General features: G+C 38.6%; 1 protein-coding gene across 2 annotated transcripts in view; it reads right to left on the bottom strand.

The window, feature by feature from the left end:
• Positions 1-3,120: 3,120 nt before the first annotated feature.
• Positions 3,121-25,309, bottom strand: part of LOC132006839 (T-complex protein 11 X-linked protein 2-like) — a 40,838-nt gene continuing 18,649 nt past the window's right edge. Inside the window, exons 2-9 of one of the 2 annotated variants that reach the window (XM_059384897.1) lie at positions 19,437-19,539; positions 16,443-16,563; positions 15,259-15,479; positions 14,180-14,316; positions 6,297-6,514; positions 6,019-6,200; positions 5,049-5,212; positions 3,121-3,353 (exon numbers count right to left, since the gene is read on the bottom strand). In XM_059384897.1, coding sequence (XP_059240880.1) covers positions 3,121-3,353; positions 5,049-5,212; positions 6,019-6,200; positions 6,297-6,514; positions 14,180-14,316; positions 15,259-15,479; positions 16,443-16,563; positions 19,437-19,539 — 1,379 coding nt within the window. Of the gene's footprint in view, positions 3,354-5,048; positions 5,213-6,018; positions 6,201-6,296; positions 6,515-14,179; positions 14,317-15,258; positions 15,480-16,442; positions 16,564-19,436; positions 19,540-25,309 lie in introns of those variants that run through there. The other variant, XM_059384898.1, reaches the window with a different exon arrangement.

Raw genomic sequence — 25,309 nt, forward strand, 5'->3', positions numbered from 1 at the left:
TGGATTGGAAGAATAAACACTGTGAAAACATCTGGAGAAATCTACACTTTCAGTACCATTCTTATAAAAATATCATCCACATTTTTCACAGAGCTGGAACAAACAATCCTAAAATTTTTATGGAAACAGAAAAGCCCCAAATCGCCAGGGGAATGTTGAAAAAGAAAACCAAAGCTGGGGACATCACGATGCCTGACTTAGAGCCATATTACAAAGCTGTGATTATCAAGACAGTGTGATATTGGCACAAAAACACATAGATCAGTGGAACAGAAGAGACTCCAAAAATGGACCCTCAACTCTATGATCAAATAGTGACTCTTAATCTCACAAAATAAACTGAGGGTTGCTGGGGGGAGGGGGTTTGGGAGAAGGGGGTGGTATTATGGACATTGGGGAGGGTATGTGTTTTGGTGAGTGCTGTGAAGTGTGTAAACCTGGTGATTCACAGACCTGTACCCCTGGGGATAAAAATATATGTTTATAAAAAATAAAAAATTATATTAAAAAAAATCTTTGACAAAGCAGGAAAGAATGTCTGAGTTTGTGGTAATTTGTTAGCAGCCACAAAAAATATCAGAACCTTTAGAGATCATCTAGTGCAGTGGTTTTCAAACAATCCTCAAAACTACTTTTTTTTCCAGCTCTGCTTCTATTCAAGGTGCCTACTTTTTATTTTATTCATGGCCTTCTGGAAATATTTTTTTTAATTTTTTAATGACCATGTAGGATTAAATAATACAATCACTGATTTAGTCCAATACACAACTTTATAGATGAAGCAAAAGCAAAAGCCCAGAAAATTTAAAAGATTTTCTCTTATTCATTCAGTCAGAGCAGACAAACAAACAAACAAAAACAAAACAAGTTCTAACTCCTAATTAGAATCTCTTGTGTTACACTGCACGAGTACTAGAAAAATAAGCTGGAGACAAACTGTAAAGGAATAAACTGTGTATGTAGAGAGGTCAGAAGAGCCCCTGGCACTTAGGTGCTCATAAATGTTACATGTTATTATAATATGTACTTGCATTTGCATAGAATTTTTCTGGAAGAAGACACAAGAAGTCTTGATTTCCTTTAGCTAGGAGGAATGAGACACAGGGGTGGGAGAGAAATTGACTTTTCACCATGTCTTTTTTTAAGAATGTGCATGTACTACTATATATATTTATATATATGTATATATATATATATAAACAGTGAGAAGGATTGAATGGAAATATCTTATCTTGTTTAGTATTAAGGTTCCTTTCTCCTCCATGTGTACATCGAAAACAGAACCTCTAAAAAATTAGTTTTCTGGAATTGGAATTAGAAAGCATAAAACGAAGCTTCATTTCAGTCTAATGTCTATATCCACCAAGTACCTACCCATCTCTATAAAGATCCTTTCAGAGAACATTTTTCTAAGATAATCAGGTTTCCAAGATAAAGATTTTTAAAAATATTTTATTTATTTATGAGAGCTTGAGCAAGGGGAGAGGAGGGAGGAGGGACAAGCAGACACCTTGTTGAGCAGGGAGCATAACACATGGGTTGGGAGAGTGGATCCCAGGACCCTGAGATCATGACCTGAGCCAAAGTCAGATGCTAAACCAACTGAGCCACCCAGGTGCCCCCAAATTAAGATTTTTTAAAATTGTATAAATATTGGTAAATCAAATTTGAAAATCCAACTAGACAAAGTTCACTACCTGGCATTACATATACCACACTCACCAGCATTTGTCACTTTTCTGAGACTGAGTCACAAGATTAGAATTCCTGAATAATCCATTCCTCAGCTCCTCTGTTTCCTATATCCATCCAAAGTAAAAATATCACTCCATTAACCTAGCTGTATTACCCATCTGGAATCCACCTCTGGAGAAATTGCCTAGGGACTAAAGGAACTCACATTCCATCTATTCTGTTTTTTTGAGTTAAGTAAATTATCCTCAGTTCTTTCCATCCCATGAAACAGTGAGGGCATTTTTTATTACCAGTTATAATGTCCCATAAGTAAATTTTTATTTTTCCCTGTCCATTCCAAACAAGTCAAAATCCAAAGTGAATTTTTTCCTTAATCTCCTAGATTGCTGTTGGTCTGTTGCAGTTGGCCTAAGAATGATAGGATGAATCTCTATAATCTCAGAAAACAAGCCCATGTCCTTGTGGACCTAGAACAATTGTCATGTGTGATTCCAGCTGAGATGATAATCATAGCCTTGTAGTTAGAGTTCCAGGCTGCAAATGAGAAGTGTGGTGACTGCTTCCACACTTGAATACCCACACCACCTCTGTCAAGAATAATGGGGTGTCCTAAGCCTAGAGATGTGGAAATAAGAAATAAAATAAGCTGTAGAGAAGTTCCAGAGATGAACCTGAGGCAAGTCAGTCACTGACCAAATGCTTAGATTTGGTGTTACTATAGGAGACTCCAAACCTCACCCTCAGGATCAGTTGAGATACATAAGTCCTGTAGAGGCTGAGAACTGTCCTCAACTGAATGCTTGTTAGCAGACAATATCAACTTACATCTAGTCCTCAGTTTTCATACTGCTTCATGCCACACTCCAGTACAGGAAATGAGGGCTCTTACTATTGCTACATCATTTAAAATGATAGGGAAATTTGAACTGGAAATGGGGTTCTATGCCTTCTCTTGTTCTGTAGCTCAGTAAATTTCTGATTTTCTGAGCCTATATATTCATACTCTAGATAATTCCAGTCCACAAAGAGTTTTCATAGCCCTCAAGGAAATTATTTTCTATTATGGAAAATAATGTCAGCACCTGGTGCCCTGATGATTGCTCAACCATCAGCATACTGAAGAATTATCAGTCAGTAAAAGGAAAACTGAGGGTCTGCTGCCTTATCAGATAATTAGAATATAAGAATACAGAATCTAGATTCAGTTGCAGCACAAAAGGAAATGATGTTTTCTTGCAGCTTGGAAGTTTATTAATAAAGGAGGTTGAACCAGTCGGTGTTACTTTCTTGAACCCTTCATCTCTGTCTCCTGGATGTAGTGAGGAAGAGGTCTAGCTGCTCTCCTCGCTACAGGTGATGTCATCCCAGGAACATGCTTAGCCCTCTCTCCTGGGTCCCTGTTGCCATAGCTTGGGTACAGCATTATCAGACAGACTCCATTTCTGTTTCTTGTGCCTGGGCTGGAGAGATGATATTTCTTAGGATTCCAGCATAGTAGGGGCTAAATACCTGTTGATTGTGATGCATCAAATTGAAAAACTTCCAGCCTAGTTCAGCCAGTTCTCCTTCAATGAGACTAAGGCCTCCAGGGAAGTCTCGCAGAGACTCCTGCATGCCATGAACCAAACAACATTTGAGAAACAAAAGGATTCGCTGATCTGTGAGCAAGGAAAAGGGGGGAGATCAAAGAGGTTTCAGGAGACATTCACAATGCTCTTGTGCTCTCTGCTCATGAAAGTTAACTAAGATATTCACTGACCTACCCATTCATTTGGATATACTGTATAAATAAGATTTGTTTGCTTCATTTTGGAGAAGGGGTTGCTATCAAGCTCACAAAACCATTGCATGATCAAAAGATATTCAGCTATCAAATTTCTGGATGTTTATAAGATTGTGTGGTTTTAAGTGAGCTCCTGGTATGCACTGACCTAACAAGAGGATCTCAGATATTGTACCTGATGTTAAAAGAGCATACATTACAAATAACATGGAGGACATAGGGAGATGGAGAGGAGAAGGGAGTTGAGAGAAATTGGAAGGGGAGATGAACCATGAGAAACTATGAACTCTGAAAAACAATCTAAGGGGTTTGAAGTGGTGGGGGGGTAGGAGGTTGGGGTACCGGGTGGTGGGTATTATAGAGGGCACGGATTGCATGGATCACTGGGTGTGGTGAAAAAATAATGAATACTATTATGCTGAAAATAAATAAATTTAATTTTAAAAAAACAAAATAAAAAAATAAAATAAAATATGCATACCACTAAACTGGAAAAAAAAAAGATTTTTTTCTCCTTATAGCCTAATCACACTACACTTTTTATTCAGTCAAGAATGTATTTGGCAATGCTAGAAAAATAAAAATCCATGAAACTTCCTTTAAGGAAGATTGAAATTAACTTTCTATTTACTCTATAAGAGAAAATAATCAAAAACTTTCATAAGATTATGCTACCAAATAATTTAGAAAACGTATTACAGAAGTGTTTCAAGGAATTAATTTTTTAAATATGCTTTTCTTTTGCATTTTGTTATATTTGTAATCCTTCTTGGTTATATTCTGATGTGATTTCTTTACTCATTCTAAATAAATACTGTATTTCGTAGAAAAAAAAAAACATAAAAACAGGGAGGCAAACCATAAGAGACTCAATGATAGGGAACAAGCTGAGTGTTGCTGAAGGGGAGGTGGGTGAGGGAATGGAGTAAGTGGGTGATGGGCATTATAGAGGGCACTTGATGTAATGAGCACTGAGTGTTACATGCAACTGATGAATCATTAAATTCTACCCCTGAAATTAACAATTTTTTAAAAAAGACACGTATGAAATATACCTCAATAAATAAAATATATGTGGGGAAAAAAAGGCATACATTGCAACCAGTGCCCTCACATCCAAATCAGACTGTTAAGATGCAAAAGTTAGAAGAAAGCTCACCAAGTTCACTGCTTCCTTTACAGCATGGAATATGTCCTACAACCTAAGTCAGTATCAGTTCCTTGGAGGGGAGTAGAAGCCCACACAATAACTTTTAAAGCAAATTGTTTTCCATCATATATCTTGGACTATAGCTAGAAAATGACCAGGGATGACTTGGTAGGGTTGGGCGGACAGTATTTCACACCTGCAAAGTACATATCTTAGCTGCAGGTCCACCTTAAACCCATACATTCACTCTTCAAACTGAAAGAGATCCATTTCAATCCTGTATATTATAGATGAGAAAACTAAAGCCCAAAGACTTTCCCAATAATCATGCTTGTCAGTAACTGGCTTCCAAGGTTAAGTCTACCTCCTCATCCTAAACATTCTTGACACCCCTCCCTATCACTACTATGGGACCTTTACCAATGATGTTACGAACACAGTTCTCTTTCTTGGCAATATTCTGGAGTTGGCCTTTAAGAGATGATGTGTTTTCACTGCTCAGGGCAGTAAGGTCCATGTCTTTGAGTCCTTGCTGGATTTCCCAGGACAGTTGTTCACTCACACTCACCATAGTCTCTTGAGGCCTAGATAATGGACATAAAGCAGAATAACCCTGGCATAGGGTCAAAGCCCAGAGAGCCCCTAACAGAAGGTTGGTCCACTCTAAGCCCCCACCACTAGTAGACAGTAAGAACCCATGTACAGATTAAAAACCTTCATTGTTACTCTCAAGGTGACAACAAATTCACAAATATAGCACTATTTTAGATTTCAAAAAGAAACAAGATAAATTGGAAAATGGTTCCGGTCTATGATTGAACCCACTCAGTATACATTAGTTCCTTAAATATTTTTTTAATTAATTTATTTATTTTCAGCATAACAGTATTCATTATTTTTTTCTCCACACCCAGTGCTCCATGCAATCCATGAGATTTTCTTGGTGGATTTTCCATAGTTGTGTTTTTCTTATTTCATCAGTTAAATTATAAATAAGTTAAGAGACCTAAACTTCTGATTTCTCTTTTTATTTTGGTTGTGGTACCCTACATGCAGTGATGATAAATCAATATTAATGATCAATTGATAAACTTCTGGATATACATACGCAAACCCAGTGTCACCCATTCAAATATGTAATGACTCATTTTTAGAAAACATGATAATGAATGCTGTGTAGTAAACTAGCCTCCACTCTCTGCTCTTGAGAATTTATTTTTCTCTATCCCAAGCCTCAATATGACTTATCAAAAGGCACCAACAATAATTGCAGGTGGTTCCCAGGGTCCTTTTTGTGATGACAAATAACCAATAATTACATTATCTGCCTATGTCCCAAAAACCATATATTATTTTCAACTCTAAAAAAATATCTGTCTATGAAGATTACCTGGAGTTAAATTCTTTTGTCAGGGCCTTGGTTATGCATTTCAGTTTATTCACAAATTCAGGTGAGCTGAATAAAACATTACCAGAGAAACTTCTGGCTACTAGCAAGACTGAGGCCAGGATGGTTAACTGGTGCAGCTGGGACTCCATCTCCTGTAGCCGTATTCTATCCATCAGGAGAGTCTTTTGAAAGAGGGAAGACTAGGTCAAGAGAGGAGGGTTCTAGTAGAGACATTAAATACAAAACAAAAAAAGCAATGCTCTAACACACATCCTTACCTCAGGGAAATCATCATTGTCAGGATCCCAGAGAAGAAGATTTAGGTAACCCTGGTATAGCACCATTGTGGGATTGGGGATTTCTGAGTTGTTAGTTGCCCAATTTGGAGGTGAACGATCCAAACTGGAGGAGCTGGGAGAGCCAAGAGAACTTGGAGATGATGTAGTGAGGTCTGTTGCTGCTTTGGTTAGCCATTTCGTGGTGCAATCAAGGAGACCTATGACACAAAAGAGAATATTTAAGGGCTAAAATCTATGGTTTTAAGATATACTCTTGGTCAATAAATATTATTTTGTAGGATCTTCTGTCTTAGAGAAATATTTTTCACTACCTCTTACTCAAAAAAAGAAACTTTTATTCACAATATATATTACCTTCCTCCCACAGCAAGAGTAAAAAAGGAAAATGAAATTAAAATGCCACATCTCTACCCAGAAGGATGGACTGTGAACAGAATATGTGGGGAGTAGGGGAAAGGAAGGTTACAGATACTACTTAGATGTTGGTAAAGTTAAAGGATGTGTTAAAATTAGTGTTAATCCTTGTAGCTTGTGGAAGAGTAGGCTTTCTAAACTACTGGGGAGAGGAATGGAATCTGTCAATGTAACCATAGACAGGGAGAGGTGGGGTGAAAGTAAAAGAAAAACATAGGGAAAAAAAGGTAGCAAGATAAGTTAAATAGGAAGGCGCAGGGGACCAAAGAAGCTAGCCACTGGAAAGTAATACCACAGTGCAAAAGCACCCTGCACTTGGGGACCAGTGATAGCTTGGAGACCCGTGGTTGTGAGATGGGAAGGGACTGATAACAGCACTCAAAAAGAACAAGGGGGCTTAAGGAGCAGACATTGGGACCAGGTAGCTCCAGGCACAGACCTAAGCCCACAGCCCAAGGATCCACTGCAGCAGCCACCTGCCAGCTGGTGCAGACTTGAGTCAGCAGTCTCTGGGACTGGCAGCTCCTGCTGCTACCACCAAGAGGACCTGGCTTGGACTGGAGCCCATGGTTCCAGGAATGGCAATGGCTGGGGCACGGGTTGACTTCACTGGGATCTCTCCCAGTTTTGGTGGCACTGGGGTATAGAGATAAGCTGGGGCCTTCGTTGACCACTGAGAGGGTCGCTATGGGCACATCACCTGTGGGAGGCTGCAGTATTCAATGGCATTTGCAGAGGGGTGTCTGTGTGTTCTGAAGGATTCAGGGAGGAGCAGACTGTGGCTTCCCTCTGAGTCACTGGTCCAGGTTCGGACAGTTTATTTTGCTCTGACCCTCTGAAAAGGCAAAAGTGAGAAAAGCCACCAGAGGACAAAAGCTTCCAGAGAACAAAAGCCTGGAAAACTGTTTTCCATGGAGCCCAGCCCCTTGGTAAGGGGCAGGGCAACTCAGCCAAAGCAGGGTTAACTGAAAAGCAATGTGGCAGCCCCCTCCCCCCAGGAGACAAGCTGAAAGAACAAGAGGACAACAACCACAGGGTCCTCATAAAACTGTAAAGCACCAACACTAAGGGAAAACAGTATATTAACCTCATTGTTTTGCCTCACAGCCTGTCTATTCCTTAAATACAACTTTTCTCTCTTTTTTAATTCTTTCTCATGGTTCATGTTTTTTTAACCTATTTATCCTTTCAACTAGATGTTTAATATAACATATTCCATAGTAACTTTTTAACTTGAACTTTTTCATACATGTACTTTTTTTCTTTTTATATATATACAGACATTAGCTTCAATGTACTCCTTTTTCCTACTCTCTCTCTCTCTCTCTCTCTCTCTATATATATATATATATATATATGCATACACATATACATGCACACATACACATATCAGTTTTAGTTTCCCTGTATCTCTGAGAAGTACAGTTCTCTAACAAAGAGAACAAAATTCACCCAGGAAGAATTGAAATACCCTTCTTGGCCCACATCAGGGATTATAGCCACCTTCCTGTCAACCCCCATTTTTATTTTGGGTTTCTTTGTTTTGTTTTGTTTTTTGCTTGTTTGTTTTGTCAGTCTTTTTGTTTTTGATTTTGTACTTTATAAAGCTTACTCTTAGGTCTCTTCTTGGCTTTTCTTTTCTTTTTGGTGGTGACTTCCAATTGCTCCAAACCTTCCCAGGGTGCACCTTGCCTGGATTGTGGTTGATATTTTTGGTTGTATACCCCTCAAATACAACTCAACAGAATGACTAGGAGGAGGAACTCCCAACAAAGAAAAGACCCAGAGACAATGGTCTCTCCTACAGATTTAATGGATATGGATCTAAGCAAGATGTCAGAAACAGACTTCAGGGTAGCAGTTATGAAGGCAATAGTCAGTCTGGAGAAAACTATTAATGGTAACATAGATTTGCTAAGGGCAGTAATGAGAGTGGATCTGGCAGAACTTAAAAATGCTATCAATGAGATACAATCTAATCTAGATACTCTAGCAGTCAGGGTAAATGAGGCAGAAGAATGAATTAGTGATCTGGAAGACAAACTGATAGAAAAGAAGCAGGAGGAGGCCTGGAGCAAACAGTTCAAAATCCATGAAAACAGAATTAGAGAAATAAATGACGTCATGAAGCATTCCAATGTTGGAATTATTGGGATCCCTGAGGTTGTGGAGAAAGGGAGAAGACTAGAAGATATATTTGAGCAAATCATAGCTGAGAACCTCCCTAATCTGGGGAATGAAACAAGCATTTGTGTCCTAGAGGCAGAGAGAACACACCTAAGATCAAGGAGATAAGATTGACATCCAGGTATGTAATAGTAAAACTCACAAATCTTAGAACCAAGGAAACCATTTTAAGGGCAGTTAGGGGGGAAAGATTCCTTACGTACAGAGGGAGGAATGTCAGAATAATGTCAGACCTGTCTTCAGAGACCTAGTAAACCAGAAAGGCCTGGCAAGACATATCCAGGATACTAAATGAGAAGAATATGGAGCCAAGAATTCTTTATCCAGCAAGGCTGTCATTCAGAATGGATGGGGAGATAAGGAGTTCCCAGGACAAGCAGAGACTGAAATAATATGTGACCACTAAGACAGCCCTGCAAGAAATATTAAGGGGGTTCTATAAAAGGAGAAAGATACCAATAGTGATATAGAACAGAAATAAACAAATACAATCTATAGAGAAAAGGACTGCACAGGCAACATGATGACAATAAAATCATATCTTTTAATAATCACTCTCAACATGAATGGCCTAAACGTTCCCATAAAATGACACAGGGTTAGAGTTGGATAAAAAGACAGGATCCATCCACATGCTGTCTACAAGAGACTCATTTTGAACCTAAAGATGCACCCAGGCTGAAAGTGAAGGGATGGATAACCATCTTTCATACCAACAGACTTCAAAAGAAAGCTGGAGTAGCGATTCTCATATCAGACAAATTAGATTTTAAGCTAAAGACTAATTAGTGATACAGAAGGACACTACATAGTTCTTAAAGGGTCTACCCAACAAGAAGAACTAAGAATTGGAAATATCTATTCCCCCAACATGAAGCAACCAACTACATAAGCCAGCTGTTAACCAAAATAAAGAGACCAATTGATAAGAACACATTAACAGTAGGAGACCTCAACACTCCACTCTCAGCAATACACAGGTATTCTAAGCAGAAAATAAAAAAAGAAACAAGAGCTTTGAATGACACACTGGACCCAGTGGACCTCATAGATATATACAGAACATTCCAGCCTAAAACAACAGAATACTCATTCTTCTCAAGCATGCATGGAACGTTATTCAGAATAGACTGCATACTGGATCACAAATCAGGGCTCGACCAATACCAAAAAGTTGAGATTATTCCCTGCATATTCTCAGACTACAATGTTTTGAAACTGGAACTCAACCACAAGAAGAAGTTTGGAAGGAATTCAAATACTTGGAATCTGAAGAACCATTGTGCTGAAGAATTTTGGGTCAACCAGGAAATCAAAGGCAAACTTAAACAATTCATGGAAACCAATGAGAACAAAGACGCATCAATCCAAAATATATGGTATATGGCAAAGGCGGTCCTAAGGGGGAAATACATAGCCATTGAAGCTTCATTCAAGAAAAAAAAGAAAAATCCCAAATGCATAAGCTATCTTTACATCTTAAAGATCTGGAGAATCAACAACAAATTAAACCTAATCCACAGACAAGAATGGAAATAATTAAGGTTAAAGCAGAGATCAATGAATTAGAAACCAGAAATAACAGTAGGACTCATTAATGGAACTAGAACCTTGTTCTTTGAAAGAATTAATAAGATCAATAAACCACTGGCCAGGCTTATCCAAAATAAAAGAGAAAGGACCCAAATTAATAAAATTATCAATGAAAAGGGAGAGATCACAACTAATATGAAGGAAATAAGTACAATTATCAGAAATTATTATTAATAGCTATACAACAATAAATTAACCAACCTGGAAGAAATTGATGCATTCTGAGAAACTTATAAACTATGAAGACTGAAATGGGAAAAAATGGAAAACCTGAATAGATCAATAACTAGTGATGATATTGAAGCAGTGATCAAACACCTCCCAAAAAACAAGAGTCCAGGGCCTGTTGGAGTCCCTGAAGAACTCTACCAAACATTCAAAGAAAAAATAATACCTCTTCTCCTGAAGCTGTTTCAAAAAATGGAAATGGAAGGAAAACTTCCAGACTCTTTCTATGAGGCCAGCTTTACGTCCATCCCCAAATCAGCAAAGACCCTATCAAAGAGGAGAATTTCAGACCAATATCCCTGATGAATATGGATGCCAAGATTCTCAACAAGATCCTAGCTAATAGGATCCAACAGCACACTAAAAGGATTATCCACCACAACCAGGTGGCATTTATCCCTGGGATGCAAGGATGGTTTGACATTGGCAAAACAATCAATGTGATGGAACACATAAGTAAGAGAAGAGAGAAGAACCACATGGTCCTCTCAATTGTTGCAGACAAAGCATTTGACAAAATGCAGCATCTTTTTGTAATTAAGCTCTTCAGGGTATAGGGATAGAGGCAACATTCCCCAACTTCATAAAATCCATCTATGGAAAACCAACAGTGAATATCAATCTCAGTGGGGAAAAGCTGTGAGCCTTTCCATTGGGATTAGGAACACAACAGGTATGCCCACTTTCATCACTATTATTTAACATAGTACTAGAAGTCCTAGCAACAACAATCAGACAAGAGAAAGAAATAAAATGTATTCAAATTGGCAAAGAAGAAGTCAAACTCTCTCTCTTTGCAGATGACATGATACTTTATGTGGAAAACCCAAAAGGCTCCATCCCCAAATTACTAGAACTCATACAGCAACTCAGTAATGTGGGAGGATACAAAATAAATGCACAGAAGTCAGTTGCTTTCTTATACACAAACAATGTACCTATAGAAAGGGAAATTAGAGAATCTATTCCATTTACAATAGCTCCAAGACCCATAAGATACCTTAGAATAAACCCAACCAAAGAGATAAAGAATCTATACTCAAGGAACTACAAAACACTCATGAAAGAAATTGAAGAAGACACAAAAGATGGAAAAACATTTCATGCTCATGGATTGGAAGGATAAACATTGTTAAAATGTTTATGCTTCCCAGAGCAATCTGCACTTTAAATGCCATCCCAATCAAAGTATCATTGACATTTTTCAAAGTGCTGGAACAAATAATCCTAAAAGTTATATGGAACTGGAAAAGACCCCAATCACTAAGGAAATGTTGGAAATGAAAAAAAAAAAAACCCAGGAGGTATCACATTGCCTGATTTCAAGCTATATTACAAAGCTGTGATCACCAAGACAGTGTGGTACTGGCACAAAAACTGACACATAGACCAGTGGAACAGAATGGAGAGCTCAGATATGGACCCTCAACTCTATGGTCAAACAATCTTTGACAAAGCAGTAAAAAAAATATCCAATGGAAAAAAGACAGTTTCTTGCATAAATGGTGCTGGGAAAATAGGACAACTATATACAGTAGAATGAAACTCGACCATTCCCTTATACTGTATACAAAGATAAACTCAAAATGGCTAAAAAACTGCAGTGTGAAACAGGAATCCTTCAAAATCCTAGAGGAGAACATAGGCAGGAACCTCCTCAACACCAGCCACAGAAACTTCTTTCAAGACAGGTCTCCAGAGGCAAAGGAAACAAAAGTGAAAATAAACGTTTGGGGCTTTATCAAGATGAAAAGCTTCTGCACAACAAAGGAAACAGTCAACAAAACAAAGAGGCAACCAGCAGAATGGGAGAAGATATTTGCAAGTGATACTACAGACAAAGGGCTGATATCCAAGATCTATAAAGAACTTCTCAAATTCAACACCCAAAAAACAAATAATCAATTCAAAAAATGGAAAGAAGACTTGAGCAGACATTTCTGCAAAGAAGACATAGAAATATCTAACAGACACATGAAAAAATGTGTTCATCATCATTAGCCATTAGGGAAATTCAAATCAAAACAACACTAAGATACTACCTTACACCAGTTAGAATGACAAAAATTAACAAGGCAAGAAAAAACAAATGTTGGAGCTGTTGTGGAGAAAGGGGAACACTCTTACACTGTTGGTGGGAATGCAAGTTGATACAGACACTTCAGAAAACAGTGTGGAGGTTCCTCAAAAAGTTTACATTAGAGCTACCCTATGACCCAGCAATTGCACTACTGGGCATTTACCCCAAAGATACAGATGCAGTGGAAATAAGGGCCACATGCACCCCAGTGTTCATAGCGGCAATGTCCACAATAGCCAAACTGTGGAAAGAGCTGAGATGTGCTTCAACAGACAAATGGATAAAGGAAAGGCCCATATACACATGGAATATTACTTAGCCATCAGAAAGGATGAATACCCAACTTCTGCATCAACATGGACGGAACTGGAGGAGATTATGCTAAGTGAAATAAGTCAAGCAGGGAAAGTCAATTATCATATGATTTCACTTATTTGTGGAACATAAGGAATAGCATGGTGGACATTAGGAGAAGGAAGGGAAAAATGATGAGGGGGTGAATCAGAGGGGGAGATGAGCCATGAAAGACTATAGACTCCAGGAAACAAACTGATGGTTTTAAAGGGTATGGGAGGATTGTTTAGCCTGGTTATGGGTATTAAGGATGGCACATATTGTATGGAGCACTGGGTGTTATACACAAACCATGAATCATGGAACACTACATCAAAAACTAATGGTACATATGTAGTGAAATGGTACATAAGTAGTGAAAACAAAAACTAATGGTACATGTGTATGGCCTTCTGTATCCCAATGTTTATAGCAGCAATGGCCACGGTTGCCAAACTATGGAAAGAACCAAGATGCCCTTCAATGGACGAATGGATAAGGAAGATGTGGTCCATATACACTATGGAGTAGTGTGCCTCCATCAGAAAGGATGAATACCCAGCTTTTGTAGCAACATGGACAGGATTGGAAGAGATTATGCTGAGTGAAATAAGTCAAGCAGAGAAAGTCAATGATCATATGGTTTCACTTATTTGTGGAGCATAACAAATAGCATGGAGGACAAGGGGAGATGGAGAGGAGAAGGGAGTTGAGAGAAATTGGAAGGGGAGGTAAACCATGAGATACTATGGTCTCTGAAAAACAATCTGAGGGTTTTGAAGGGGCGGGGGGTGGGAGGTTGGGGGATCCAGGTGGTGGGTATTGGAAAGGGCACGGATTTGCATGTGGTGCAAAAATTATGAATACTGTTACATTGAAAAAATTAAAAATTAAAAAAAAACTAATGATATACTGTATGGTGACTAGCATAACATAATAAAGGAAAATTAAAAAATATATTTTATCATTGTAAGAAGGCAAACCCAAGGTGAAATCTCCCTCTACCACACTTAAATTTTAAACATACCAGGCTGCTTATCAAGGAGTTCCTGAAATTTAGCTTGTTCATACTGGACAGAATGTTCCTGCAGGTAGGGTCGAAGGCTCTGGATAGTATAGTTCACCATGTCCATTTTCATCAGGCCCAGAACATGGAAGATACCCCTGTCATAAGGAGAAATAAAATATTTACACTATGAAAGGAAATCTATTGTGGAGAGATAGAACTCAAGCAAGATTTCCTAAAATCCCAGCATTTTAGAATTAAAATGGACCTTAAAAACAATAACCCAACTTCAATTTACAAATAAGAACACTGTGGTTAGGGGACAATGGCCACAGAGTGCATTGTTGTCAGGGCTAAGGACAAATATGTCTTCTGTCCTTTTAGTTAGCAGTGTAGAACTCTTTCCAATATTGCCACTATCTTCTCAGAATGAGTATTCAGTGGAAGGAAAATGACCAAAGTCCTAAAAACCAACTGTAAGGAGTTGGAATGATGATAATTAAATTTCTATCTAATTGGACATACTATTTACCTTTCTGGGTCTTGATTCTCCCAGCTGTGAAACAAGGATAATCTTCATTGATGTCCCCTCATGGGCTTTAAGTTAAGATACATAAGAAAACATTTGGGAAAAGGCTATTTGAAATCTCTGGAAGAAAGAACTCTCTCTTAGCATCACTTCTTAAAAAAGGTACAAATGATCTGAAGATCACCAAAAAGGCCTTGAGAGTCTGTCCTTGGAAAATAAAAGCCAATAGTCTAGGGAGCAAAATAAAAGGTATTAGTCAGGGGTGCCTGGGTGGCTCAGTGGGTTAAGCCTCTGCCTTCGGCTCAGGTCATGATCTCAGGGTCCTAGGATTGAGTTCCGCATCGGGCTCTCTGCTCAGCAGGGAGCCTGATTCTCCCTCTCTCTGCCTGCCTCCCTGCCTACTTGTGATCTCTCTGTGTCAAATAAATAAAATCTTTTAAAAAAGGTATTAGTCAGTTCTTCAGTATAGAAAAGCTAAACAAGGCAGGAGCTATAACACAGTATCAGGGAGGGAGCTTTCTGACATAGTTGTTTAAGGCAGATTTCCGGGACAGTATATTTTGTTTCTCACTTTAGTAACTGCACAGGATCTGTCATGCTTTCTAGTTTCTGCACAGCTTCATCGCGGACTGGTGCACATAGGAGGGTCATCAAATTGAGAATGTAGTTAGAGAGATGAGGGACATCCAGGGCCCCATGTTCTGCTTCCTGCTTAAGGAGATCCATGTCCAGAGCATCTTCAATCTCATTTCTTAAGCGGTTCTGGTGTGGTAATAGCAGTGATAACAAGATCTGTCCATAGAAGAAAATCAATGGAGCCAAATTGTTTAGAAAGCTAATAACTCTCCAATAAAAAACCTTCTTGAAACAAAGACATCCTAGTCTATGTCTTTTGGAAGTCTTGAAAATAGGTCTCTAAATTTCTTATAGAAAAATATTATTTATTTCTGGGGCACCTGGGTGGCTCAGTGAGTTGGGCCTCTGCCTTTGGCTCAAGTCATGATCTCAGGGTCCTGGGATTGAGTTCCACATCAGGCTCTTTGCTCAGCGGGGAGCCTGCTTCCCTCTCCCTCTCTCTGCCTGCCTCTCTGCCGGCTTGTGATCTCTCTCTCTGTCAAATAAATAAATAAAATCTTTTAAAAAAAGACTACTATCTCTTTCTGTTTGGGGGCCAATTATAGTTCAAGGCTTCACTGGTATCAGTAATAACAACAGTGCTATATAATATTCTGATCATAAGGATATTAAAATATGAATAAAAATAAGTGTGATAAAAATAAGTGCAGGATATAAAATATATAAAATACACACCACCACAAGGTGATTGAAGCACTCTTAATAAGGAATAAAGACATTTTTAGGTTATTTTTACTTCAAAGATCAAAGATTAAAATAAGTAAAGGAACCATTAAAGGTCACTGGAAATAGCCTTTTGACTCAAAAGTATAAGCCTTTTGGCTCAAAAGCCCTTGTGGGCAAGGGATCCTTTACTCACTTATGTGCTTCTTAAAAACAAAACATAGTTAGTGATTAGTGAAAATCTTTTTAACTGAATGACATACTGTGCCATTATAGCAACATACCACCTTTTGAGCTTCATATCATGCAAAGAAAAAAAGCTTCTCTAGATGGTCTAAGTAATGGACCATGTTCAGGGAGGCATTACACAACTTAAGATATTGGTAATCATCAACAATCCAAAGATTTGGTATGTTCAGGAACTTAACATCCACAAATGAGAGGGTTGTTACTCACCTCCTTAACTTCTTTTAAAAGTTCAAGAGCACAGGTGAAGTCAGGGGGAGTACTCAATAGTTGCTCCTTCAGATGGTCCCAAAAAGCATTGTACATTGTCTCCATGAACCTGCCTTCCAAACTGTAAAAAACATTTAAATGAGCAAATTGCTCTTTACCCAGAGAACTGATCATAATCAGGATAATAATTTCTTAAATCCCAAATAGCATTTAGTATCATGAAAGATCACTGAATTGCCAAGCCAAGAACTATAGTTAGCTCTTGAATGAATAAACTAAATTTAGTGTCAAATGCAAAGATGTTAGCCAAATCCTCTCAGGAGGGTATCTCAAGGTTCCAGAGAAGCTCTCATCCTGCAGTAGGAAGAACCATGAACTAGGTAGGGAGTTAAGCCCTTGAGTTCTAGCCCTGCTTTTGCATCAAACATAAGTGTGTGCCTTAGTTTCTTTTTTCCCAGACAAAAAAAGAATTTATATTATACACTCCCATATACAAAACCTCAAAACAAGCAAAATAATCTGTGGTGTTAATAATCAGAATACTGGTTACCTTTGGAGAGAATGGTTAACTTTCATTGGTAAAGTGCTGTGTGCCTTAGTTTCTATATCCATAGACTTATAGGTTCAACTAGATGTCCTTTTTCTTTCCATTTTGAAATCTAAGAAAAAAAATTCCTCCTTGATTACCCCTTATCATCTCCATTCAAACCTGTTCCTTGTTTGGAACCAGAAAGCTTAATCCTTTTCCCTCAAAAAATACAAAAATGTACATGATCCTGTTAAAACTTTTACAAACAATTACAAAGATAAATGTCAAAAAAAGTCAAAGTTCATCTCCCAACACACCAATCCCATTTGTGAGATAATACATACATAATTGCTGTGTACTGGAGTCCTTCTAACTGCTTTCTCCTGAAACATTTTATCTACTTGGTCACCAAATTCCAGAGATTTTGCTTCCAAAATACCTCTATCTATTGTCATTTCCTACCTGAACTATTGCAGTAGCCTGTTAAATGGTCTTCCTTCCCCAACAAAGTCTTATGCAATGCCACATATTCTTGCTAAAATCAATTATTTTTCTAAGATATACATCTGGTTATGTTGGCATGCTCATTTGAAGTCCTCTCTGGGCTCCCTATCACCAGCAGGATGCATGGTCTCTAAGACCCTTTAGGATCTTCTTCTGTCACTTCTACCTTATTGCCTTCCTTCTTCTAACACACTGCTCCAACAATAACAACCTACTTAAAATGAATATATAATGTCTTTCACTATTCTATGCCTGTGACATGACAGTTCCAGTTCTGGGAGAATCCTTCCTCACCTATCCCCCCACACACACCCCAGACCACCTGAAAATCACCCATACATACTCCAAAACTAAAGTGTTACCTTATGAGGAAAGTCTTTCTTGACACTTCTTGGGCAGCTGAACACACAGAATTCCATATACTAGATGCCAGAGAACTTATCATTGCACAGTAGCTATCTACTGTTTGACTATCTCTGATACAGAAGTCTCTTGTGGTAAAGCTAGCATCCTAGTCACCTGTATGTTCCCAGCATTAAGGATTGTTCTTTTCACCTAGTTGGTACTCAGTTTGTTGTACAAATATCTGACAATAAAATTTTCCTTAGAATCTATAACTATAATTAGTGTTATTTTATAAGACCAAAGGTAAAACCAATAGTCAATATCTATATATGAAATAGATAAACCCATATTCTATTTCAACTTTGTTTTTGTTATACTTTTTGCATTGTTACACTAGAATAAGGCTGTTAATAACAGAACAATTAAAAATCAAGCTCTGAATAGTATTATTCCTTCTGCTTCATCTACCCACCCCTTATCACCACCACAACCCCCAGCCACTTTAACAGATCTTCACTCTCCTAGTTTCACTTTCTCTGCACCCTAGCCAGAAGGAAAAAAATTAACTCGAGTTTCAGAGATGGTAAAGGTGAGGAATATGCTAGGATATTGGTCTTTTGATGGAAACCTCTTTTGGAAAAGCTGTGCCCAGCATGAGTACCTATGAGTACCTATTAACAACAGGTAAGGGAAAACTAAGAAATGTGAAGATCAAAAGAAACACAGAGCAAAGTGTTTTAGAAATAGAACCCCTAAAGTGGGAAATTAGAAATGCTATACAATTAGGGCACAACAAATTAATTTACCCATTTAACTATTAACAAGCTATTAGAAGTATTTAATTCAGGGGTGCCTGGGTGGCTCAGTGGGTTAGGGCTTCTGCCTTCAGCTTGGTCATGATCTCAGTGTCCTGGGATTGGCCCCACATTGGGCTCTCTGCTCAGCGGGTAGCCTGCTTCCCCACCCCCTCTCTCTATGCCTACCTCTCTGTCTACTTGTGAGCTCTGTCTGTCAAATAAATAAAATATTTTAAAAAAGAAGTATTTAATTCATAAAATTTTATTTATGTCTTGCAACATGAATGTAATTAATAAGAACCAGAATAAAGCCTGATTTTAGACAGGCATTCTTTATCAATGTAGTTCTGATCTTAATTCCCAGAATTTTTATTAAGCTACTTATAAGGCAGAAATGTTCTCTGAAATTTTTTCTCATGAAGAGTTGGCAATACCACTATTAGAAAGGTACTCTTTTCACCAGTACCTCTTTGATCTGCAGACAAAAGAATAACTTTCGTGAGCTATTTCTTCCAAGGCTGTCTAAAAAGATCAAAATTAACTCTATATTTCATTATTAACTGGGATACCAAAATAAACATTCTGACAACATCATCTTTGGTTTAATTCCTGTTTAAATATATTTTTTTCTGCTTTGACATGAAACTAATAATTACACTGGTAATTACACTCCTCTGTTTTATTTGTTGGTACCATTTAAGACATAGTCAAAATTAACTGTATTAATAAAAACGCTTCAATCCTGATCAAGAGTCATTTGTGTTATATACTTATCACAGGAGGAGTAAAATAAAAAAAAAAAAATAGAAGAGTCCATACCTGTTGGGAGGTAAAATACTCTCTTCCATACAGAAATCTTGGTTTACCATTATTTCATGAGCAATGCTAAGTTTAGAAACTTCATTAACTGTCTCTATCAGATCTGTGACAGAAAGTACTTCAGGTCTGCTCTCTGGAAAGAGTACAGCAGTCATTAACAGAGATCCATTACAAGTAAAATTTCTATTTTTTATAGATTCTCTCAGTGAAGTAAGGCCCCTAAGTTTAGATCCATAGAGCAGATCTTACATAGATTCACTCAATCATTCTAGTATTTGAGGTTTTCTGAACTTTTGCCTTTCAATAACATTGGAATTCTCAGAGAAGTCAAGCATGAACAAGTTTATGAAAAGCAAAAAGAGAAACTGATTTCAGAACCCTTTGCTTGAAATGTTAAAATAGTAAGTAAAAAACAGCAAAGAAACACTGGTAAATTATGGTTTATAAAATAAGTAATTGTCTAGGGGCACCAGGGTGGTTTAGTCAGTTAAGCATCTGACTCTTGATCTCAGCTTAGGTCTTGATCTCAGGGGTGTGAGTTCAAGCCCTATATTGGGCCCCATACTGGGCATGGAACCTAGATAAAATAAATAAATACACAATTTTCTAAAAGCTGCACTAAAAGAAATTTTCAAATAAATAAATAAATAAATAAAGTGGGGAGACAAGATGGCTGGGAAGTAGGAGGAGGCGCCATCTCAACCTGTACCCTAAAGTGAGCTGATTACCTACCAAAGAACTCCGATCACCCATGAAATCAGGCTGAGATCAGAATTATACATATCTGGATCTCTACAGGGGCAGAAGATGCAAGTGGGCAGGTAAAGCAGAGTGGGAATGTTGGACTGATATCCGAAGATAAACAAAAGGGGGAAGGAGCCACCAGAGGCGACCGATTGGAAAGTAATACCCCAATCCGAGAGTGCCCTGCTTCTGGGAACCAGCATTAACTTGGAAACTGGCTGAAAGTACTCAAAAAGAGCAAAGGATTGTGGGGGAAAATTGTGCGAATTGGGGCAGCTAGTGACAGGGGCTTAAGTCCCCGGACCCAGGACAGCCTCCCCTCCCCTGGCACTGAGCCAGAGAGTGCAGCAGAGAAGCAAAGTCTTGGTCCCTGAGCCACCAGCGCACCCAAGAACAAGTGGGGTCTGGCTCCCATGAAGGGCTGGGACCCTTGCCAGCCTGCAGAACGCAGCACCATACTATCAGAGCCTGAGATGCACACACCCCACACTCTTCCCTGAGAGAGGTGTGTGAAGCCCAGCCCGGTGCTCTTAAACCCGCGCCATACTATCAGAGCCTGAGACATGCATGCCCCACAACCTACCTTAAGAGAGGTGCGCCTAAGCCTGGGGGTCTTAGACCCCAAAAGACCAGGCACTCCCAGCCTGGGCCAGGGGAAAAATCTCAGTGTGTGATTGCTGTTTGGAACCTCTCTGGTGGTCTGGAGCTGCCCAGACAGCCGCCACTGCGGGGGTTTTGGGTAAAAGCAGGAGATCCTGTGTCCCCAGGGACTGCGACTCAGAACCTGTTCTGTCAGCAGCCAAGGGGGAATTTATATGGGCTCTGCAGCACCCACAGGGGAGCAGAATGAGGCTTCTCTCTGAGAGGGAAGTTAGGGTGCAGTTTGCTTTCCTCTAAACCTCGAAAAACTATCAAAAGCTGTCAAGGTGAGAGAAAACAAATGAACAAACATAAAAACCTCCAGACAGCAAAGGCCTGAAAAAACTGGTTTCCTCAGAGCCCACCCCCTCGGGGGTGAGAGGACTTAACTCCAGAAATATCATTGACTGAAAACCCACGTGGCAGGCCCCTCCCCCAGAAAATCAAACAGGAAAGAAAAATAAATAAAAGATGAAAAGAGAACAAGCACCACTACTTCATAGATACAACTTTTATTTTTAACTCATTCCCAATATTCTGGTTCATTTTTTTATATAGATAATTTTTTAACCTATTAACCATCACAGTGAGATGTCCAGTACATCAAATTCCATAATAACCTTCTAACCTGAAATTTTTTATACATACACCTGTGTTCTTCTTTTCCTTCTCTATTTTTAAATTTTTTTTAAATTTTAGTTTAGTTTAGTCTAGTTTATTCCTTTTTATTTTTATTTTCTAATATTCATATGGACGTAAACTTCAAGGTAACTCCCTTTCCTCAATCAATGCTACCCCTATAGGTAAACCAATTTTTAATCCCCCTTTATCTTAGGAAAGTTGAGGCCTTCAAAAAGATATCAAGATACATCCAGGAAGAATCAAAATAACCCCCCTCACCCACACTAAGAATTTATTACCACTCTCCCACCTTTTTCTTCTGCCAGTGTTTCTGTGTTTTTGTGTTTGTCCTGATAGTATAAAAATGTTATACTTGGGGTTCTTTTTGACGAGGTTCTTCCTTTATTTGCATATATATATATATATAATTTTTCTCTCTTGTCATATACTTTTATCAGTCTTTTTGTTTGTCTTTGTTTGTATACTTCCTAAATCTTACCTTGGGGCCCATTTGGGCTGAACCTTCTCTTTTATCTTCCCTTTCTTTCCTGTCCCTCTCTCTCTCTCTCTTTCTTTCTTTTTCTTTTTTTTTCTCTCGTTTGGGTGGGGAATCGTGATAGCTCAGAAGTGTTCCAGGGTGCAGTTTGACTGCACCACGGTCAATATATCCAGATACATCCGTTCAGTCATCTCTCACAAAAATGACAAGGAGGAAGAATGCCCAACAGAAGAAAAATACAGAGGATGGGCCTTCTGCAACAAAGCTAATGGATATCGACATAGACAATATGTTGGAAAAGGAATTCAGGCTAACAATTATCTAGGCAATAGCTAGGTTGGAGAAAGCCATGGATGACCAAATGGAATTGATTAGGGCTGAACTGAAATCCAACAGGTATGATGTTCACAAAGTTAGGGCAGAACTGAAAGCCAGCAGGAATGATGTTCAAAAAGCTCTCAGTGAGTTCCAATCTAATCTAAATTCTCTAAAAGCTAGTGTAACTGAGACAAAAGATCAAATTAGTGATCTGGAGGCCAAACAGATAGAGAGAAAGGATCAGGAGGAATCCTGGAACAAACAGCTTAGAAGCCATGAAAACAGAATCAAGGAGATAAATGATGCCATGAAACGTTCCAACGTCAGAATTATTGGAATCCCTGAAGGGGAGGAGGAAGAAAGAAGTCTAGAAGACATAGTGGAACAAGTTGTCCATGAAAATTTTCCCAATCTCACGAATGGAACCAGCATTCATGTACTAGAGGCAGAATGGTTTCCCCCCAAGATTATAGATTCTCGAAAGTCCCTGAGACACATAATAGTAAGAATGAAGAATTATAATTGTAGGCAAACACTCTTGAAAGAAGGTAGGACAAAGAAGGTCCTTATGTACAGAGGAAAGCCCATCAGAATAACCTCAGACATGTCTACAGAGACCTGGCAAGCCAGGAAGGGCTGGAAAGATATATTCAGGGCACTAACGGAAAGAACATGCAGCCTAGAATACTTTATCCTGCAAGACTGACATTCAAAATGGATGGGGAAATCAAGAGTTTCCTAGACTGGCAAGGCTTAAAAGACTATGGAATCACAAAGCCGACACTGCAGGAAATATGAAGGGGGGGTTCTATAAAAGAGGAAAAATCCTAAGAATAGCATTGAACAGAAATATAGAGAAAATCTACAGAAAGAAAGACTTCAAAGGGAACACGATGTCAATAAAAATGTATCTATCAATAATGACTCTCAGAGTGAATGGCCTAAATGCACCCATCAAATGACACAAGGTTGCAGATTCCATAAAATGACAAGACCCATCCATATGTTGTTTTGGAGACCCGTTTTGAACCTACAGATACACCCAGACTGAAACTGAAGGGATGGAAAAGCATCTTTCATGCCAATGGGCCTCAAAAGAAGACTGGGGTAGCAATTCTCAAATCAGATAAATTAGATTTTAAACTAAAGACTGTAGTCAGAGATATAGAAGGACACTACATAATTCTTAAAGGGACTATCCACCAAGATGATCTAGCAATTGTAAATATCTATGCCCCCACTATGGGAGCAGCCAATTACATAAGAAAACTGTTAATCAAGATAAAGAGTCATATTGATATGAATACATTAATAGTAGGAGATCTTAACATGACCCTCTCAGAAATAGACAGATCATCGAAGCAGAAAATCAATAAAGAAACAAGAGCATTGAATGACACATTGGACCAGATGGAACTCATAGATAGATACAGAACATTCCACCCTAAAACAACAGAATACTCATTCTCAAGCGCACATGGAACCTTCTCCAGAATAGACCACATACTGGGTCACAAATCAGGACTCAACCTATACCAAAACACTGAGATTATTCCCTGCATATTACCAGATCACAATGCTTTGAAACTGGAGCTTAATCACAAGGAAAAGTTCAGAAGGAACTCAAACACCTGGAAGCTAAAGGTCACCTTGTTTAAGAATGCCTGGATCAACCAGGAGATCAAAGAAGAACTGAAATAATTCATGGAAACCAATGAGAATGAAGACACTTCATTCCAAAACCTATGGGATACAGCAAAGCGAATCCCAAGGGGGAAATACATAGCCATCCAAGGCTCCCTCAAAAAAATTGAAAAATCCAGAACACACCAGCTGTCTCTACACCTTAAAGAACTGGAGTATCGACAACAAATCAAACCAATTCTACACGTTAGAAGGGAAATCATCAAGAATAGAGCTGAGATCAATGAGGTAGAAACCAGAGATACAGTAGAACGTGTCAATGAAACTAGAAGATGATTTTCTGAAAGAATCAATAAGATAGATAAACCATTGGCCACATTAATCCAAAAGTAAAGAGAGAAAGCCCAAATTAATAAAATTATGAATGAAAAGGGAGAGACCACAGCTAACACCAAGGAAGTAGAAACAATCATTAGAAGTTATTATCAACAGTTATATGCCAATAAGCTAAGCAACCTAGATGAAATGGATGCATTCCTACAAACTATTATAAACTCCCAAAATTGAACCAGGAAGAAATTGACAAACTGAATGGACCGACATCTAGTAACGAGATTAAAGCAGTGATCAAAAACCTCCCAAAAAACAAGAGCCCAGGACCTGAGGGATTCCCTGGGGAATTCTACCAAACTGTCAAAGAAGAAATAACACTTATTCTCCTGAGGCTATTTCAAAAAATTGAAGCAGAAGGAAAACTTCCACACTCTTTCTATGAAGCCAGCATTACCCTAATCCCCAAAAACACTACCAGAAAGGAGAATTTCAGATCAATATCACTGATGAATATGGATGCTAAGATTCTCAACAAGATCCTAGCAAACAGGACCCACCAGCACATTAAAAAGATTATCCACCAGGACCCGGTGAGATTCATCCCTGGGCTACAAGGATGGTTCAACATGCGCAAATCTGTCAATGTGATAGAACAGATTAATAAGAGAAGGTAGAAGAACCACATGGTCCTGTCAATTGATGCAGAGAAAGCACTTGACAAAATCCAGCATCCGTTCCTGATTAAAATGCTTCAAAGTATAGGGATAGAGGGAACATTCCTGAACTTCATCAAATCTATCTATGAAAGACCCACAGCAAATATCATCCTCAATGGGAAAAAGCTTGCAGCCTTGCCGTTGAGATCAGGAACACGACAAGGATGCCCACTCTCACCACTCTTGTTCAACATAGTATTAGAAGTCCTAGCAACAGCAATCAGACAACAAAGAGAAATAAATGGTATCCAAATTGGCAATGAAGAAGTCAAACTCTCTCTTCGCAGATAACATGATTCTTTATATGAAAAATCCAAAAGACTCCACCCCCAAACTACTAGAACTCATACAGCAATTCA

This window comes from Mustela nigripes, chromosome X (genome assembly GCF_022355385.1).
Source record: "Mustela nigripes isolate SB6536 chromosome X, MUSNIG.SB6536, whole genome shotgun sequence".
Taxonomy (NCBI): Eukaryota; Metazoa; Chordata; class Mammalia; order Carnivora; family Mustelidae; genus Mustela; species Mustela nigripes.